Below are 20,715 nucleotides of genomic sequence, written 5' to 3'. Positions count from 1 at the left end.
TGGGCCCTCAACAGAACAATGCTTAGCATTCGATCTGACAACATGCATTGTGCTCTATCCAACCATATGGTGATGGCAGCTTCCCAAATAACTTTGTTTAATATCAACTGGTCAATATCACATCATCACCTCTGAGCCACGTTTTGTATGTGTCCAAATCAGCATTCACAACTTTGATTGATTCTTTAAAATGCTAGCTTAAAGAGGCAATGCATTGCAGAAAGTAAACAGTGAGTAGCGTTTACTGAATTCGTGTTCGCCCAGTGATTTATTTCCTCCCTATATCATTTCTGTTGATACCAATTTGAATCCTGAACCAGAGTCTTGGATGTGGGAGAGGGAGACAATGGTTATTGTCAGTGGGAAGTGGACAGGGAATGGTCTTATATGCTGATGATAGGAACGGGTGGCCCAAGCATTTTGGCCTAGACTCCAATGATTAAGCTATCGGAACTTGAGTCCAATGCAGTAGACCGTGGCTGCACAGGACATGCCATAGATAGATATAAACCGTACTTCAGTAGATAGAATTACCATATTATAGCTTCATCATTACTGTCATTTAAATGGTTTGACTATCTTGCATTTATTTGTTTATTAGTCCCCTTACCCCAGTCCAGTGGTTCATTCGCTATCATAAAGTCTTGAATCCGTAAAAAAAAAAAAAACTTGTACACAATTTTGTTGTTTGTACACAATTTTCATACAGTATTTTATCCACATACTTTACAAATATATAGGAAAGTTAATTTTGTGGTTACACCATGTTATGATAATCTCAATAATACTTAACATAATAATCACTGTAAACTCAAAGCAATATTGATGAGGAATATTTAGTTACATTTGTAGTTTCACAAAGTGACTAATCCTGATTCTCCACTTGTTACATTGACACAATGTTGGCAGTGTAGACGTTGTTAGGACTGTTGCACTTTCACATCATTATTAATCCTGTGAAAGTTCTGTACTGAACTACGCTTCATAAAACATATTCTGAATTTTTGTTTAACCATCTGAACTATTTAACAAATGTATATATCTACATGAAATTTAAAATCATTAAAAACATTACAAATTACCAATGTCTTGTCTTACACCTCCACTATATAATGGAACACATAACAAGATCCTTGTCAGTTGATTGGAGGATTGGTGGTCACACGTCATTCATGCTACAAGGTCTGCCCAATAAACCATGCATTTCGGTTAAATTAGCGCCAAATTTTTGTCCCCTCCTTTCTTCTACTGTACGCTAGACCACACTTTGTATTAACCACAAAATAACCTGATAGTGGATGCCAGATCACAATCTTAAATATTTAGTTTATTCTTATGACAGTGTTATCTTCCAACCCAATGACAACGATCTACTTGGATAAATATATTGGTATTAAATAAACCAAATAATGAATGTTTTTCATTTGGGCAATAGAGAGAATGTTTTCTTTCATTGACAGTTGGAAGGTTCTATTCATCAAGGCTTCGACTCATTGAATGGAACATCCCGTATGTCAACTCATGAAAACATTATTGCGATACTATCCGCCTAGATAACTCTAATCATAATGTTGCGCAAATTAGATAAAATTACACATTTAAAATTGTTTTTAAAATTCCTTTTTCTAAAATCTCGATAGTTAAAAAAAACCTGAGTTTGGAAAGACGGAGATTAGGTTTACCTGACATCACAAATCTTGTGTGTAGGATTGTGGAAATAGTTTGCGTAGTTTGGTAGCCTCCTGAGCCATGTCTTCCTCACTGCGCCATTCCCTGGCTGCATCTATAGCATCAAACGAGACGTGGTCATGGTCCTGCAGCTGTAACAAGTAAACAAACAAATAATAATTAGTGAGACATAATAAGAATAATATCTGTTCTGAGGTGAAGGGGTTGAAATATAAAGATCAGTAAGGAATGGATTGATGTGAATTCGACTCTTATAGTCCCTATAGCGCAATTCCAAAGACTGATCATTGCGCTTCACACATTATTATCCCTGGTCACTGGGCCATTTATTTCATTCCCTTAGACCATCTTTAGCTCCCTGGGGATTATACAACCTGTGCGGTCAAAGCCCACTATTAAGCTAAATCATTCACAAGTAGCAACTCTGCCTTCACAGGTACTCATTTTACCCTTGGGGTGAAGAGAAACTTATGATATCTTGCTGAAGGGCACAAGTGTCATGACTGGGATTCGAACCCACACTCTGACGACTCAGCCACAAGGACTTGAGTACGAGGCATCTAACCACTCAAGCGACACGCCATTAATGTATTACATTTACGCCTCACGCATAGCTGTCCATTAAAACAAAATGTATCGTTGCCCATAAAGAAATTTGACTTAATGCTGTGTGACGCCCTGGGAATTGTGTAAGAACAATCCAATTCTACAACTTGTCTTTATTTTGTTGACTCTATAATATCAGCTGTATAATTAAACATCTAGTTCCATTTGTACAGGAACGGTCTTTAAAACTCAAGGGCAAGAAGTAACGCTCTCTCGCTGGCCCAAGCCCAGTGAAAATGTCTGTGGGCCACTATAGTCACCAAAACTGATAGCCCGGTGAATCTTTTTGAACGATGCTGAACAGTTTTACATTACACAATTCTTGGGCCACTAAATTTTGTGAAGGTTTAGTAACATTTTTTTTCCAACTGTTTCTGCTGGCTGGTAACAATTTAATTAAATTTCGACTTGAGGGGAAAATGACTTGAATATTCCCACAGCACAACGGAGCTTTCCTTTATATGCATGGAGGTGTTTTTAAATGAAATGAGTAAACATGAAATGTTTCTTTTGAAATGTCATATCTTTGTTGGTCACAGAGAAAAAAGCAGAACTTCCAAAAAGTGTTTTTGTTATTTCTTGCTCACTGCCCAAAGCTTTTAATATCGCAAGAATGGAGGTTAGAGATGAAATTCCCTTTTGGTATGGAGAGAATATAAAATACATAGTTTGGCCTTAGGGATAGGTACACATATAGAACCGGAACTACACAACATTCTATATGCTGCAAATTGCATGGCTGAATGATAATAGCAGTAATAATAATGGATATTATTATAGATGCAACTTCATCCTAAGAGCTCAAGGGCAATGCACATTATTAATAATACAGTAAGATGTGCGATTCTATTGTACAGATGACTATATTCAGTCGAGTTTGTTATAATTTTTAAAGTATTTTTGTCATCAAAGTTTATGATATTCATGTAACTAGGTCGCCATTTTCACAAAGATTTTGTAAAAATCATAAATTTTGTACATGGATTTATTTAGCCTTTGAAAAAGTGCCTGCTACTGAAATGTGAGCCATTAATACTTGTTTGCAGTGATGAATAAGCATGTCTTCTGAAGACTCATTTTACCCTTTTTTGAACTCGATGAGTCTAGTAGTATTTGTCTTGATCACACCAACCTTCTTCAGTTCAGAGCCATCACTCATCCCAAAAGAGATAACCCTCAATTTGACTACTTATTGAGACTTCTTATTTTGCACACCATGCACAGCTTGAAGCATCACTAAGCTTGTTTGGGATTTCTTATTGCATGTACTTTTGGAGCTTTAAGCTGTTTTATCTACTGCTTTTGCAGCTGGTTGTTTTAACAACTTTAAACCCACACCAGATTGTTTGAAACGCAAATGCGCATAATCAGAGAATGTGCTTCTCTGAGAGAAAACAATTCTCCTGATGACGATTAATGAGGACACTAGTTGAAACATAGAAAGAACCAATCCGCTCCTTTTCAGAGCTGACACACTCTACTCAACCACTACCCACTGGAAGGCGTGTATACAAGAAACGAACTCCCTGACACACAACGTGTCCAGGGGGATGCTACGGCAAGTGTTGTAAACACGCCCGTACGTGGCATATAGGCATTACATGGCATAGCATGCTAAGTGGATGCACTCAAGTGTTATGCTATGCTTTCCTCACAAAGACGGTTCTGACATTTTTAAGCTCTAGATATCTTCCTTTTTTTGGGAGGGGGGGATGCATAAACACAAATCCGAGGCCTTCGTGCTTTTGTTTGACAATTAAGTATTAAGAGAGATTGTTTGACTGTTACCATTGTGTTCAGGATGGGAGGTCAGTCGCAGTTTTCAGCATAACTGTGACTTGCGGCCGATTCACAAGGAACCAAAGTCACATTTTGTTAAAAGAGAAATCTTTCATGTTTTTGCGTGGGTTTAAGTCTTGGATTAATCACGAGAGTGAGCGTGAAAATCTGAATTCCCGCTGGTCGGTGATTAAAGGCACTGGACACTATTGGTAATTACTCAGAATAATTGTTAGCATAAAAACTTATTTGTTAACTATCAATGGAGAGCTGTTGATAGTATAACACATTATGAGAAACGGCTCCCTCTGAAGTAATGTAGTTTCAAAGAAAGAAGCTATTTTCCACTTAAATATTATTTCGAAGCACACAACTACATGGTATGTGTGACAAGGGTGTTTTTTTTCTTCCATCTGGCAACTTCGAAGACCAGTTGAGTTCAAATTTTCACAAGTTTGTTATTTTGTGCATATGTTGAGATACACCAAGTGAGAAGACTGGTCTTTGACAATTACCAAAAGTGTAAGTGTCTTAAAAGGCAGTGGACGCTATTGGTAATTTCTGAAAATAATTATTATCATAAAACCTTTCCTGATTACAAGTAATGGGAGAGGTTGATAGTATAAAACATTGTGAGTAACGGCTCCCTGTGAAGTGCCATAGTTTTCGAGAAAGATGTAATTTGTTCACGAATTTGAGATTGAGAACTTGAGGTCTCGAAATCAACCATCTAAACGCACACAACTTCGTGTGAGAAGGGTTATTTTTCTTTCATTATTATCACGCAACTTCGATGACTGATTGAGCTCAAATTTTTACAGGTTGGTTATTTTATGCATATGTTGAGACACACCAACTGTGAAGGCTAGTCTTTGACAATAACCAAAGGTGTCCACTGCCTTTAAGAGATCTGTGAGTGTGTACATATTGTACTCCAAATCAAACTTACTAGAAACAGTTGTCCCCCCTAGAAAACGCAACGTATGGACATGTCTGATCAACCTTGGAGAAGGAATCGACTTAGTCTTGTTTCAAGTCACAGAGAGGAAATGTGGGAAGTTAAGCATGTCAGACCCTTGAAGTGAACAGCTATTAAGATTATGTACAGCTCATCTACTCTTATAGATGGATACGCTGATGACTGAAGAAAAACGATGGCATCTTTTATTTTTACACATCCTTTCTTGCCCCAAATGGATTTAATTGTCCCTGGTGACTGTCAACTAGAGGCATGCTCAGCTATACTTGATTGTAGACCAGGTCAATTGAGAACTTGTCTTGTTCTACTGTTGTTCGTACTTGAGTTTTATTTAGCATTTTTGCAGAATACGCATGTAGCCCCCTGTGTACTCGATCCAGTCAGTAGGAAATGCCTTATAAAGATTGACGGGGAGTGCGTGCATTCATGCAGCACTGACTTGCCATATGAAACCCTTGACTGGAGCCCAATTTGTGTAAGAACGGATGTATTTTCAGCAATACAGGAATACGTCAGCAGCAGGGAATTTTATGCGTGAATTACACTGAAATGCTGTGAAAAGTTTAGCTGTTTGCAGACAAAGTGCAGGTTTGAGCGATTTACAGATACAATGCAGTTTACCCTGAAGAGGCCAATTCCCCCAAAGAGGAACCTTCAAATGACTGACACGAATGTCGGAAACATTCACCAGACTCCCCCCCCCCCCCCAAAAAAAAAAACATGTGATGCTGTAAACACTATAAGTTATCACACAAGCGCGAGTGGAATACGGAAAAATATAGCACTTCTGCGTCCCATATCCAACGAGGACGAAAACGTATGTAGCTTCCAGCCTCATTAAGTCAATGAGGTTAGGTTGTGTTTTTGCTTTTACTTGAGCAAAGTTTAGAATGTAATTTTTTGCACTGACCGTATGCGGAGCGTGGCGCATTGACACTCACAATACGCAGTGTGCATCATGAACGCTGGGAGTAGGTTAGAGGTTTTTATACCACCCTCCAGTTCAAGCATCTGATTTGTGGATTAGCATGTATTGGTAGATAAAGACAAATATGCTGCTTTGCAAACCAGATGATTTTTTCTTTCTTTGTTGTCAGTGTTTAATGAAACAGCTGAGAAACCCCGAAATGAACGCAGCATTGAACTGCTCAGCTGAACAGTCTGACATCCTTCAGTCAAAGACTAGTCACCCGACAAAACATGTAACTTAACTTGACTTGAGAAGTGCTTATGCAACTAACTAGGCACAATAAAATTGGTTTTGAAGTGTCTTGTAGGTGATTTGGATTGTAAAGATATATGCAAGTAGGTGTCAATGATATCAGACAAAGGTCAAAAAGACAAAGTGTTAAGTATCGGACGGGTGTTTAACTGATCAGTGAGCTTCAGTGAGGAATATGTATAAGGACTCACTCATGTTTGGGTAAATATTGGGGGGATGGTGACACACGAACAGGTGCCCCAACTTTTATTGGGCTACTTCTGGCAATTAAATCCGTAGTTTGGTTTGCATTTATCTTGAATAAGCCTTTCTTTAGTGCTTGTGTATGCAATTTACCAATTTTGGTAAGATAATCTGAGGTGGAGCTGGTAATACAAATTGTCTACATGCTAATAGACATGTTTGTAAACAATGCAATAACAACACAAAAGCCGTAACATATTGCTTCAGATGGTACTTTTGGATTCTGAAGGTCCACATTTCAATTTGAGTGGGGTGGGGGTGGACCAAGAGGGGGGACCGGGAGACAAGGATATCAATTGGGGGAAGGCGCTTGTGCCCCGATGCCTTGCCCCAGTAATGACACTGGTTTCTCAAGGAATGCATAACATTCAGTTGTCTTTAGTGGTCTGATTTCTTTCAGAATGGAAACTGTATGGGTCTACTGTCTACAGAAGAGATGCATAATCAAAATGTTTGCTGATCTTGTAGCAATGTATTTGATGTGTTCCCTTTTATTCGAATACAGAATTACAATTCAGCAACCTGTGTACACGTAAACAGTAAATCAGGTTTCCTAATTGGAGAAACCCAACACAGTACAGTGGATATACGCCTCCAAGTCAATTACAGCATCATTTTCAATTGGGAGGCGCTATATGAGATTACTCCTATACCCATAATACACAAGCCCCCAATAGCCCTGTTCATCTCATAAGTGTGAAATGAAGAGTACCTAATGCAATTTGGAGATGGTACTGGCCATCCGTTTACGGTCAACTCACAAAAATGATATGCCGGGCGTAAAAGTCTTATAGATAGAATATTGATCAGCACTTTAGGGGGAGGGGGGAGGGGGAGGGTTGAAGGGAGGAGAGTAAGATGTAAGTTTTCTGAGGCTGTTGTGATAAATGGAGTGGATGTAACCAGATAACAACATCTCTCATTGGGTTTTGTTCTTCTGCATCGCTGGCATTGCTTCCTGCTTGATTCCTTTTGGCGGGTAATTTCGCTGCATTAATATACTGTCATTTTGCCACGCACCTGACCATGTTACACTTTGACTTCCTGTACCAAGTGTCAACTTGATGTTTTTTCGTCTCATATGGATTTAAAATCTGACGAATTAAAATAAAATCTGAGCTTTTGTTTATCAAACTTGATGTTTTTTCGTCTCGTATGGATTTAAAATCTGACGAATTAAAATAAAATCTGAGCTTTTGTTTATCTGTTATGTCTCAAGTACTTTAGTGTTCTGTCAAATTGCTGATGATTTGGTCTAGTTTTTAACATACTAAGAAGTTTCTAATTGATTTTGGAAGTTGGAGTTTGCTGTCAGTTGCTGAGGTGGCTTTTAAGACTGTTGCAGGGTCAACCACAAGCTTTCTTGGTGCTGATTTGTGGTTAGTGCATGTCATGGCCAGAACGGCAAAGTACACGAGGTGTTTGGATACCAAGCATGATTACTTGACTGGTGATATGGAAGGAATAACCTCACTGTTCCCTTATGAAAACAAAGTATCGGGGCCTGGGACACTTACTCTCACCTAGATGTTTCTGTTCAATGGTCCGCAACAATAATGTCAACAGAGTAATCGTATATTTCATTACCAAATCATTGCACAGGGATAAAGAATATTAATTGGGTTTTACCCATACCGATGTGTGACAGGCACTGTGTACTCAATGCTTTCAAAGGCCACCTGGGTGGGACTCGAACCCATGACCCCTAACCCCAGAGCAGAGGTGTTCCAAAACAACAGACCACAGAGCATGCTTGGTGAGGAAAGGCTAGCTTGAGATTCACTATAAGTGGGTACCCCAACAAATTTAAATAGTTTAGAATCTTGGGAAACAATAAGTGTCAAACATTTGTGGCATGTTGTCGCCGAGCAGTTAAGAGCACCAGACTCAAGATCTGGTGTTTCTGATCAGTGTTGGAGTCTCGGTCCTGGGACTTGTGTCCTTGAGCAAGATACTTGACCATCATTCTTTTGTCCTTTGGATGGGACATTAAGCAGTACGTCAGATTCATTAAGCAAGTTATTCCTCCGTCAACATAGATCCACAACACTATTATACATGTTTATTTTTGTATACAACATCTCAGTACCTCATGGAAGCTGCAATACCCAAACCTCGATCCATGTGGTATCAACATTTACTTTCTCTCTGCTCCTTCCTCCCTACAGTGTCCACACAGTGGCCTCCAAACTCCTTTTTATAAAAACTGTCTCGTGTTTTTTAATTACAGCATCTCAATACAGTCTCCTTGCCCTTCGTTATTATTAACTGAAGCCTTGGATCATACGTATTGATTCAGCGCTCAGTAACTGTAACCCTTTGTGCCATGAAAAGAAAGAAAACATTTTCTAGCATTGACGCTTTTAACATCCTCCATGGTTTTCCCAGTATTCCCGAAAAAAAATGAATTAAAAAATCATCCCAAGATAGAAATCAATTGTGTGTAAAGGTCGGTGTCTTGAGAGACGCACAATGGTCAATATCATGAGCTAAAATAACGCATTCAACTTGAGAAATGCTGGTCATGATCCAGGGTTAATCCTGACATACGCTTTGGTGTGATGGGAATATAGGTCTATTCTTGATTAAACCAGTATATTGATTATGATATTGTATATTAAATTCCACCTCTGGTACGAACCCATTAATCTTGCTTCATTACTCCTTTATTAAAACAGCATTCAGGTTAGTGGTTAGTGATTTCTTCCCTGCTTCAGAGGACCCCGTTTTGAAAGCTTTGCATTTGGATTTTCCCCTTACTCAGATGCTTGATTTCCGAGACCTCAAAATCTAATTCTGAGGTCTTTAAACCAAATTCAAATATTTTAGTGAGAAATCAACGTCTTTCTCAAAAACTATGTTACTTCAGAGGGAGCTGTTTCTCACAATGTTGTATACTATCAACCTCTCCCCATTACTCATTACCAAGTAAGGTTTTATGCTAATAACTATTTTGAGTAATTACCAACAGTGTCAAGTGCCTTTAACTTCAATGGACCTTATGTCTTCATCATGCCACCATCTTAGGAAATTGATGTTGAAACTACGGAAACACACATGTGTGTATACGTGTGGCGAATAGGATGGGCTAAAGAGCAACCTTCTTTTGACCTCTAGTAGAGGGAGCCCTTCTCCAATGACGCTATGTGCATTATAATATTAATAACTGGGGCTAAAATAAATTTCTATGTCTTTACAAAGTAGAGATTTAACAGATGTAACCACTGCATCACACATCAACAACATCTTGTTGGTCAAACGAGAAAAAAACAAAAACAAGTACATGTATGCAAGGATTACATTGCAACATTTTCTAATTAAAACACAAAGTAGTAAACCGGTACGTATTACATTGCTAGTCAAGTTAGTTTCTTAATGTTTTATTCATCATATATTTGTGAAGATTTAAGATTGAAAGATCTTTTCGAAGGTGTCTTTGTTCCTGGACTATCGAGGCTAATAGGAAAAGGAATCACCAAGAAAATACAACAACAGTACAACAACCCGAACACCTAACAGTTTTATTAGTACGATTGCTTAATGTCACACCGCATGCTGTCTAATTGCATTGGCTGAATAACTCAATTGCACTACCGAATTAACAATATTATTGCACGCAGTCGTCTTCAATCATCGAAGCAAGGTCTTAAGATGACTAAATATCTGGAAGTGGAAACCTGAGAGTGGTTCTAATCACTTCCTTAATAAATTAATCTGAGATACATTTTAAAAGCTGTCGTCTTCACAAAGTAAAGAGATTTAAGAAACATACATGTACCTCAAGGTTTGATTTGATTTATTTACAAACAAACAACAAAACCACAAAAACATGACGATATGTATACATTTAGTTTCAGGCCTGTATGCTTCATTTTTGAAAGGGCAAGGGCACCAAGGCATTTTCTCCTTGGAAAGGGCACCCTATGAGGAAATTGTAAATTTCTACTGTTAGAGCATTTCATGGAGGCAATCGCCGTGAAGTGTCAGGCCTGTAGTTTACTTCTGTAAACCCTTATTGCACTGACAGTTTCACACTTTAAAAACATGCAGACAACATGTCAAAGTCACATGGTAACTGTTAAAGACCAGTAGCCGCACTTTATTTATTAAAACCAAACATTTACATGAGATAGCAACCTCGTAAAAGATGAGTAAAAGTAACATTTTTGATTAATGAGATTTCGTCTGATTTGGGCTGTCCACCCAAACAACTGCCACCAGGGGCCGTTACCACCTACTTCTAGGGCTGAGTGAAACAGGTTAACCCCCTTCTATTCACGGTCCGTAAGGATGTATACGTGGGTATCAATCACTAAGAGCCTGGCTGATAGAGCTGAATGCACTACCTTCTAAACTTATTTTCAATCTTACCAATGTTTCGTACACGCTTTAATCAAGACTAGCGCGATGCCGCGCTTCGCGCGGCAATCCGGCTAGAAAGCTTGACGTAAAAATGCTGCAAGTGTAGCGTTGAGTACAGGGGAGGGCTAAAGTGGCTGGGCAGGGTCACAATACAAATCACTGTGGCAAACAACCCATCCTAAGTTAAGTCGAATCTTAGTGCTTTGTGAAATCGTACACTTGTCCATCTTTTTTCTGTTTCAGCATTGTCGATCCCATCCATATTTTCCAGTTTCCAGCAGATCTCGATAGTGGTTCTTTCCCAGCGTTTATATCCCGTTTCGTTTATTTTGTTCCAGTTCAGTTGATTATTTTCTGTCCTGTATAGTTATCAAACCCCTTTGCTTTTTCCCCCCTCACCAGCCTCGTTCATTTTTTTCCCCAACTCCCTGTCCCACCGTGTGCCCCTTCCCTATCCCGTCCCATATCTAACCCACGCCTCCGTGCCTCTCCCGTCCCCACAATCCCATGCATTGCAGTGTTCTTTGCTTGCCAATGTTTGCCCATATCTCATATTTTCCAGTTTCGCGCGGGTCCCGTTTGTGGGGTTTTCCCGTTTTATGGGCTTGATCCCCCAATTCAGTTTAATATTTTCCTGTCCCATGTCCCATATCACGATAGTCCCTTTTAATTTTTTTCAATCCCTACCCCAGCCCTGTTCATTTTCCCCGTCATTTCTATTTTTGCCGTTCCCCCATCCCCCGTTCCACAGACGTACCACTTTGTGCCCCTACCTCCTATCCCCGTCCAAAATCTAACCCGTGCCTCCTTCCCGTCATCCCGCCGTGAATTGTTCTTTGCACTTTTTGCCGTCCCATAACTTTACATGTTCCCTGCGGGTCCCACCAGTCAGGTGGTTCTCCGTTTCGTGTATTTTTCTCTGTCCAGTTTATTTTTTCCCTGTCCAATGTCATCATTAGTCCCTTTTTTTCTTCCCCTTTCCGTATTATTTTTCCAGCCCTTTTACTAATGTTCCCTACATTTGTTGCCGTTCCCCCGCCCTCTTCCAACAGACGTACCACTACATATGCCCGTTCCATCTCCCTGTCCACACAACGTGCTCTAATAACCCCCACCAGTCTTCGTCCTGTCGTCGTGCCCCCCCCCCCCCCCCCCCCATGCATTGTTCTGTACTGTATGTACGCGCGAAGTTACTGGACGCTCGCGCCGTGACTGTGACATCACAAAGGACGCCTGCACTCAATCACAAAGTTACTACACGCTCGCGCTTTGACTGTGACGTCACAACACGGGTACCCCAAAATTTACCCCAGACGCATCATTTTAGCAGGGTGCGGGCACCACTTGCCAAACAACAATGGCGGCGCCCATGCGATTTAAGCGCTTTTATATTATAGAAGATAGGTCTAATATCTGCATATATCCAAAAGCCTTTAAACTGCATAATATTAAGACTTCCAAACCAGCATTGTTATTCTTGTGACAGCACCCACCTGTACACTGAATTCAAGATTAACACTGGGTAAACCATATTCCTTTTGAATTATGCAGCAAGTTATGTACCATACTGCCACTACTGGCTCATGTGTACCGGTAACTAATTACTGGAAAACCTATGGTGGAAAGAAAGGGGAACCCCACCAAACGATCTTACTGTTTAATGTGTGGCAAACTCCCTCTAGTCATTAGAGAATGCAGGAGCCATCTAATTAGGCAGAGTGTTACCAATGAGATTCAGAGACTGCCGCACTTAAAACATAACTGGCTCGCTAATTATCTGCATATCTGCTGTGAATAAATGTTTGTTCTTTATATTTAAAGGCAATGCAGTCAAGCCCTGTATAGAATACCACAAGCCCAAATAGCCCCTTTACTAAGGCCAAAGGTAGACTCATCATTTGCTGATAGTTGTTAAGACTGTGCAAGTGCCAAATTTCTATGCTAGCTCTGTAAGCGAAGAATATGGAGTTTGCATGAGCACAAGCAGAAATTCTGTGCTAACCCATTAAATGCGCTTGACATAGCAGGGAATTTCCTGCTTTCGTTAGCGCCAATTCTTTGCTTACGGTAAGCAGAGCCATGAAATTGGGCCATGGATTCAAACCTACACTCTGGTGACTCAACCACCAGAACTGAAAGCAAGCTCAATTTGATAGATAACTCAGCCACAATATGCCACTATGTACTTTACAATCTTTAAAACTCGGTCACATTGACAATCTTTAATACTTGATAATTACTATGGGGCAGAATTTATACAGCTTTGCCCTCAACTTATGTTGGCTTTCCACAACACTGTTTTTTCCTACCGTTGTACTTTGTCAGCTATTGTCCAATTCCATCTGTGAGTAACAGTCCATCTATTAAATAACCAAATGTCATTTATCAAGTATAAAGTGTGGGTGTGTGTGTGAGTAGGTATACACATTCAAACCGGGGACCTATAACAAAAGAGTAAATAGAGTCCACGGTTCAGGAAAGGTCCACAGTTAGAAAACGTATACAAAACCAATGGGAGCTGTTGAACAAAAGTATAAAGTATAACAAGAGTATAAACAAAAGAGGGACAATATACAAGCAAGGTGGGGTGTGCGTGCATGTGTGAATCCTCAATTCTGTGACGTTAACTAATTCATTATATATTGATTTGTTTCTTCAATTCAATTGGTGAGTAAATGAATCAATTAGAGCTGCCGTTTGTATCTCAAGTGACCCCTGACTAGCAACTAATTTCTATGTAAAGTACGATGTATATTCAACCACACTTCAATGGGAGTGTACATGACATATGGTTGTTGCAAACGTCAACAACAAATCAATTTTTACAGAGTGTGAATGCTTCAAATCAAAATCATTTGCAAGACTGACTTTAAAGGCATGTAGTACAAGTGGTTTTTTAAAGAGCAGTGTGTCGTGCTTGAGTGGTGAAGAGCACCAGATTCGAGCTCTGGCGTTTTTGATCAACAGAGAGTGGGTTTCAGGGCACTTTGGATGGTACATTAAAGCTGTAGGTCCCATGTACTAGGATTGGTAGTGCATCGGAAGTGTCGTGGCCGAGCAGTTAAGAGCACCGAATTCAAACTCTGGTGTTTCTGATCAACAGAGAGTGGGTTTCAGGGCACTTTGGATGGTACAATAAAGCTGTAGGTCCCATGTACTAGGATTGGTAGTGCATCGGAAGTGTCGTGGCCGAGCGGCTAAGAGCACCGAATTCAAACTCTGGTGTTTTTTTCAGCAGAGTGTGGGTTCAAATCCCCAGCCGTGACACTTGTGTCCTTTAAGCAAGACACTTAACCATTGCTTCGTCCTTTGGATGGGACGTTAAGCCCTTGGTCCCATGTAAAAGAACCCAGTGCACTTATTGAAAAGAGAAGGGGTTCGCCTCGATGTTCACCTCCCGCGAAAAAGAAAAAAGAAGTTCAGATTTGTCCCTATTTCTGGGATACCAATGTTGGCAGGTCTGATGATGTAGTGAGAACGTTAAGCAATTTATCAAGTCACAAATTGTGACTAGCACAACGACTGAAACATACACCCCAAGGCAACCATAATGATCTTGATAGTCATTTATAATGTATAACATAATGATGCCAAACCTGGGGATATGCTAATAGATTTCACAGCTACATCTAACCAACCATACATTACACACCTGTGTCGTCAAGACTAACATTATTGTCACTGACTAACAAACCGACACTGTCAGAAAACTTTTGCTTAGTTTTCATCCGTCTTAGAAAACATGTCTTTAAATATTTCTCTTTGTTCAAGTGCCTTGGTACAAGAAGATTTTTAAAACCCTTTAGAGCCAAAGTAATATTAAGTGCATAATTATAAACAGCAATGAATTTATTGCATTTTTGGTTGAACAAAGAACTAAATGACTGAAGCATAATTTGAACCAGCGAAAGGGAGCACATCGCAAAAGGGGCACATCTCTTAACTTGTTTAAGCATACTTTTACAACTCTTTAATTTATGCGGAAATTATGACAACAAATGTAAACCTTTCCAATATGACCATTATAGTGTTTTGCCAGAAAAGCCCTGTATTGTATGGGCTATAGAAAAGCTCTGTATTGTATGGGCTATAGAAAAGCCCTGTATTGTATGGGCTATAGGGCTCACATCTTAACCTCACATGAACTCAATTTCTGTTTTGATTGAGCACTTGTTACCTGATCTCCAGAAACAATCACAAGTTGCCAATTTCATTTGAGTTGTCTTTAAAAGCTATTTTAAGCAAATTGAAATCGCCTCAGAACTGTAATTACATTAACTCCCATAATGGTTGAATTCTAACACGGTCCCCAAATGAGGCAAACAAAAAGAGGCCTCATTAGCAATGCAGAAATAAACGAGTGATTAATTGATCTGTGTGTTGCAATATACATACATGAAAGCCCATTAATGGTCTTTCCGTTTAGTCATTCTATTAGTACCATCTCCCTTCTTTTGCATTTTACATTTATGAATAAATTAAGAATTTAATTTATGAATTAAGTTAAGAACGACTTCATTTATTCCAACAGTCGTATCTAGCGTCTCTGTTACCAGTTATTGTTTTGGAACCTCCCTGGTGCATATTTCCCACCATCCTAAAATCTAGACTTTTTCAAGAGGAACATGTATTTCTGCCTTCAGCTCCCCTGACTTATTTTTATCTTTTAGTAGTATTTCATCTAGCAGCGCCTTACCAATAGTGGCCTTTAGCATTATTTGGGTGCAAACTCGCATCAATGATTTATGTAGAACTGAATTTCAACCTGAAGAGCTTTTTTCTGGATCCTCCCACGCTCTGGGGGATTTGAATCCACACAATATCAACCTCTACCCTCGCAGGTAACCATTTATACTCCTGGGTGAACTTAAAGGAACATTACAGAATTGGTTCAAAAAAGTCGCTGGCACTTTATGTAATCCACCATATACATAAACTGACAAACCTGTAGAAGCTCGAGATCGATCGGCCATCTGGGTCACGGTCATGAGTGAAAAACCGATTACAAATTTTGCATTGCATCGATGCCAAAACAAAAATGAATAAAACGCTCAATAAAAAGCGATAAACTCCAAATGCGAAATAAGATTATTTATTTCTCATCAAATACGAGATTTCAGACAGAAACATTTCAAGGGATGTTTTCTACTATCATCATCATTAGACCGTATAAGTTTCATGTAAATCTATAATCTTCATGATTTTTGTTTCTTACCAATTCTGCAACGTTCCTTTAACTACAAGAACTTGAATTCGATGAGCTCTATAAAGTGTAATGAGTATCAGTGATCCACTATGTGTGAGGGCTTGAAGCTCTAAATATTACTGGACCAGAATCAAAGCCAGAAAAAAACTACCTTCATTTATTTCATTCAATGGTTTATTAAATAAATCTATTCAGTTCACTGCCAGCAGAATTACATGAACAGTTACATAATAAACAGATTCTGAGTAAAAACTACCTTCACATATACACTGTTTTTATTTGAACAAATACTGAGAGAAGATTAATCTAATTCGTCTAAAAACAGATACTCAAAAGTCAACATTTGAATATCGTGTTGTTTTTAAAAGATATTCTACATCAAAGTTGTAAATATTGTAAAACCCACAACACAAACTCAAGCAGGCACTAACAAGCAAAGAGCCCCTTGTAAGGACAGTTGGCTGTATTGTCTTTGATGGGAGAGGGCGCTATTGCATTTCAACATAGTAGATTTACACAATTCTTTAAATTAATCACAACATAATAGATACTAGTTTTCGATGTAGACTTTTCTTTCAACAATTTCAATAATAACACAGCCAGCCATATTATTGGATTAGAACATGATGTGCTTAATGACTTTGTTGAACCCCCAAATCATTGGAAATATACCCAGACAGTTTCCCTAGTGGTTTATTATTGATATCTGAAATACAAACTAATGTGTTTTCTGTGCATTGGTCAATACAAACAAAGGCTTGCCGTAAAACATGTGAGGTAGCAACAGTTTTTTTAGTCTGAGCAGATTCAAATTTAGAACTTAACAGTGATCAGGTATGTCAGTTTACCAGACTTCAGCAAAATTTGACTTGCTGGAAAATCTCTGAGAATACAAACCTGTATTTATAAATATGGTGCAAGAAATGCATTGTTAAAGACAGTGGACACTATTGGTAATTGTCAAAGACCAGTCTTCTCACTTGCTGTATCTTAACATATGATTATAATAACAATCCTGTGAAAATTTGAGCTCAATTGGTCATCAAAGTTGCGAGATAATAATGAAAGAAAAAAAAAACCCTTGTCACACAAAGTTGTGTGCTTTCAGATGCTTGATTTCGAAATCTAAATCTGAGGTCTCGAAATCAAATTCATGGAATATTACGTCTTTCTCAAAAACTATGTTACTTCAGAGGGAGCCGTTTCTCACAATGTTTTATACTATCAACAGCTCTCCATTACTCGTTACCAAGTAAGTTTTTATGCTAATAATTATAACAAAGAAGTTACTTACATGTGTATAGATTTCATCGTTGTGACTAAAATCGCCCTTTCTTCTTGGTAAGATATGAATGTGAACATGCTGAAATAGATTCACAAGACAATAGTTAATATGAGCCACCAAAAAATGCATCTGTAGATTGTTTGGGGGACTCTAACACTTGTTTCAGACAGGTGCACCAGAGTCGTCCGAGCCAAAAAGAATAGGAGCAACTCTAGGTCGACTCAAATAACTTTTTGTTTCAGACAGTTAAATAACAGTTATATTGGCTCGACTCATGACAATATCAAAGTCTGAAACCAAGGCGCTCCAGAGTCGTTCCTAATTGTTTCAGACGTCAAACTTTTCATGTACCCAATTCAGAATTTGGTTCGGCACGACACTGGAGCACCTGTCTGAAACGAGTGTAGGCAACTCTTCAATGCTTAGAGCAAGTTTTGACATGGAACACTGATCAATGGCTGTTATTGCTCGTTAACAATCTGTATCTCGCAGGTTCATGTCTAGTTACTAGACTTTTGCCAGAGATTTTTTCAATAGACGTTAAAAATCTTCATCTTCATATATGTGACAAAAGAGTCTCCGTTTTCCAACAACCCCAGTGCGTCGTGATTCCTGTGAACGTTGTCAAATAAATTGAGAATTAAATTTACCTTAACTGTCTGACCAGCATCAGGTCCGTCCTGAAAGAAGACCAAGCAACATGTTGATTATAACAATAATGCTAGCGGTTTACTACATGCTTTTACCATGAATGTTAGGTGCTTCTAACACTCAGTGACATCTGTCAACAATTATGTTGATGTTTACTGCATTGACTGAGATTATAAGTAGCTGTGTGTGCTTGAAGGCAATTCGTGCCAACAGCCAAACAGCATGGAAAAATTAAGCTGGATCACCTGTCTGCTGCCTACCTAGCAATGCTAATCGGTTACTACAAAACACCAGCTGCACCAGTAAAGAAAATAATGTATATTAAACTAATGTTTTTATTGTAGTGCATTTTCATAACTTTTTTGACTTTCGAGGTGTGTGGTTTTAACTATTGGCTGATCCATTTTTGTGGTTTATATTTTAAGAAATCTTTTTATGCTCTTTGATTATTTCTGCCTCTTGTTTGGTGCTGTTTTAATTTGAACAGCGCCTTGGGGTCCTGTCATGGATGTAATGGACAACTCTCCTATACAAATGCTGAAGAGAGCAGGACATTTTACGTTATTGTTACTCCACCAACTGAAATGTCTAGATCTAAGTTTCCCTTTTTCGTTCAATTTACTAGAAAAGACAAATTAAATGAAATACCTGTAAACCAAGTGACATGGCAGTCCCTTCATACTCTACTTCAACAGCCTTGGCAATGATGTGCACCGCCCTGAACATATCGGCAACCTCCTCGGATGTCATATCATGAAACCGCTCCACAACACGCAGTGGCGAAACCAGGACATCTAAGATCAGTAGGGTCAAGGAAATTTACTTCCAGGTACAGTCTGACAACAAAGCCACTATTGACCCAATTCACCTGACGTCATCATCAGAATAATCTAGGATGCGCAGTTTTGGTGGTGTATGTCAACGTGTGTTATTCAGTGCAGTGCACATTTTAGGCGACGCGGCGTTTACACGAAAACATATTGACCACCAACATGGTGAGCGTGGCATCAGTCGCTGCGTGTGATGCGCGTGCCAGGGGTCAGTACTGTTGTTTACAGTCTCGCGCCTGTATGCTTCGTTTTTGACGGGACAAGGGCACCAAGTAATTTTCTTCTCAGTATTGTAAATTTCTACTGCAGTATACTGGCGCATTTCAAGGGCACCAAGGCAATGACCAGAGGGCATGGATGCAATCGCCCTCGTGCCTCCGTGAAGTGTCAGGCCAGCAGTCTGACAAACAACTTGGCACAGGGAGTTCTGAATTTGTTAAGATCGAGCCCTCAAATTGTAAACACAGGCCCAACAATTACGAGGTTGCACTGCTTAAGATCATTTGTTTTTCAGCAGAGGGTTCCAGGGGTTAGTGACAAGAGTTATCGATATGCCACACTACCCATGGTAGCAAGGTTGTCAACCTACAAATAGAATGCACAGATTTCTAATACTTTGTATACGAATGAAGAAGCAAAAGGATACGGCCAGGGAGTACCGGCTTTTTGTTGACAAACCCATAACTTAAAGGTGTCTTGAAAAAAACCTGAGCTCCTCTAATAAGATGTTGGCCAAAGGCGTACATTTTCATGTTGTTGGCAGCGGAGAGAAGTTGTGAGTTTTCTGCCATAGAAGGCGCTTGTAGAGTTACATCAATTTTCTTGGCTCTTTCTTCTCTACTCTAGTTATCCTTGTGAGAAAATGAAAACAGAATATTTAGTTTACATTTATGGATCCATTATGATGAAAAAATTGTGCCAAGATTTGGGTGATCCTGATCATGCTACACACACATGTAGAATTCTCACAGAACTCGCGGAAATTACTGAGTAAACAGTGCTAACTTACATCAGTGTAAGGGTAAAACCAAATTTAATATAGAATTCTCAAATACAGAGGCTCGGCTGCCCTGTTCCATATGCATCTGTTTTGCATGCTACGCTTTCCCCAAAACTGTTGTGCATTGGTTGTAACTTTTCAAGGATTGCGCATTGTGCACAACACGTGATGGACACAAGGATTTCAGGCCAAAGAATTTTTATCTTCGTATTTATTTGCCTTGATTGATACAGGTGTGAGATAAACTACCACAAAGACACAAAGTTAAAATTATCTGCAAAAATACACCATGATCTAATCTAATCTAAAATATATTTACTGGTCGGAAATGATAAAGCTACTTATATGGTCCATATAGAAGCTAGTTGACCTACCAGGACAAAATAACAAGTAGGCAGTTTAAGATAGTTAATTTTGATGGTACATCTATTTGGAATGATTTTGTTGTGTTTTTGTTTACATTGTTGTTGGTTGAGATCATCAGACAGAGCGACTTAGAATCGATGTGCAGGGGCGACTTTGTCCTTGTTTGTATGGAGCGAGCTTGTCGGGGTCGCGAGATGACCAGCATACGCCGAATAGATCTCGCAATTTAGTACACTTACCCAACACTTCAAGTGGTTTTTCTTTAAGCCGAACACTGGTTTTAGTTAGTTCTGAGCAAAAAGAATCTGTGCAAATTGTCACTTGCTATGGGCGCTGACATCTTAACTCACTGGTATCCATTCTGTAAAGGTAACGCATTTGTTGTAAATCGTTCGAGAGTATTTAGGTTACCAGTTAGTCATAGTTCGAAAATGTCAAGAGAGGGCGCTAGCACACATGCGCTTTTATTTTTGTTGTTGGGCTTTCAGAAAAACGGC

General features: G+C 39.2%; 2 protein-coding genes across 3 annotated transcripts in view; one reads left to right on the top strand and one right to left on the bottom strand.

Moving 5' to 3' along the window:
* Positions 1-20,715, top strand: part of LOC117305726 — a 56,581-nt gene that overhangs the window by 1,802 nt on the left and 34,064 nt on the right. Inside the window, exon 1 of one of the 2 annotated variants that reach the window (XM_033790605.1) lies at positions 20,560-20,587. The exons of the other annotated variant lie outside the window; for it this stretch is intronic. The gene's annotated coding sequence lies outside the window, so the exon portion shown is untranslated. Of the gene's footprint in view, positions 1-20,559; positions 20,588-20,715 lie in introns of those variants that run through there. 2 annotated transcript variants of the gene reach the window in all.
* LOC117305727 (bis(5'-adenosyl)-triphosphatase-like) lies at positions 431-20,559 on the bottom strand. Its single transcript, XM_033790606.1, has 6 exons — positions 20,458-20,559; positions 19,499-19,703; positions 18,671-18,816; positions 18,022-18,051; positions 17,381-17,449; positions 431-1,820 (listed from the first exon to the last, which is right to left on the bottom strand). The coding sequence occupies exons 2-6, from the start codon at positions 19,641-19,643 to the stop codon at positions 1,689-1,691; spliced, it is 522 nt and encodes a 173-aa protein (XP_033646497.1). The 5' UTR covers positions 19,644-19,703; positions 20,458-20,559; the 3' UTR covers positions 431-1,688.

The sequence above is a fragment of the Asterias rubens genome, unplaced genomic scaffold (assembly GCF_902459465.1).
Source record: "Asterias rubens unplaced genomic scaffold, eAstRub1.3, whole genome shotgun sequence".
Classification (NCBI taxonomy): Eukaryota; Metazoa; Echinodermata; class Asteroidea; order Forcipulatida; family Asteriidae; genus Asterias; species Asterias rubens.
Note: the sequence above shows the minus strand (reverse complement) of the source record. Positions and strands in the feature narration are given on the sequence as shown.

What these genes read in the sequence shown, in the direction of transcription:
- LOC117305727 (XM_033790606.1), bottom strand. Translation starts at nt 19,643, where the DNA reads ATGGCAGAAAACTCACAACTTCTCTCCGCTGCCAACAACATGAAAATG. An exon ending in ATGCTGGTCAGACAGTTAAG is followed by an intron (nt 17,450 to 18,021) that starts GTAAATTTAATT and finishes AATCTATTTCAG; the next exon opens with CATGTTCACATTCATATCTT. An exon ending in ACGATGAAATCTATACACAT is followed by an intron (nt 1,821 to 17,380) that starts GTAAGTAACTTC and finishes TACTTGTTACAG; the next exon opens with CTGCAGGACCATGACCACGT.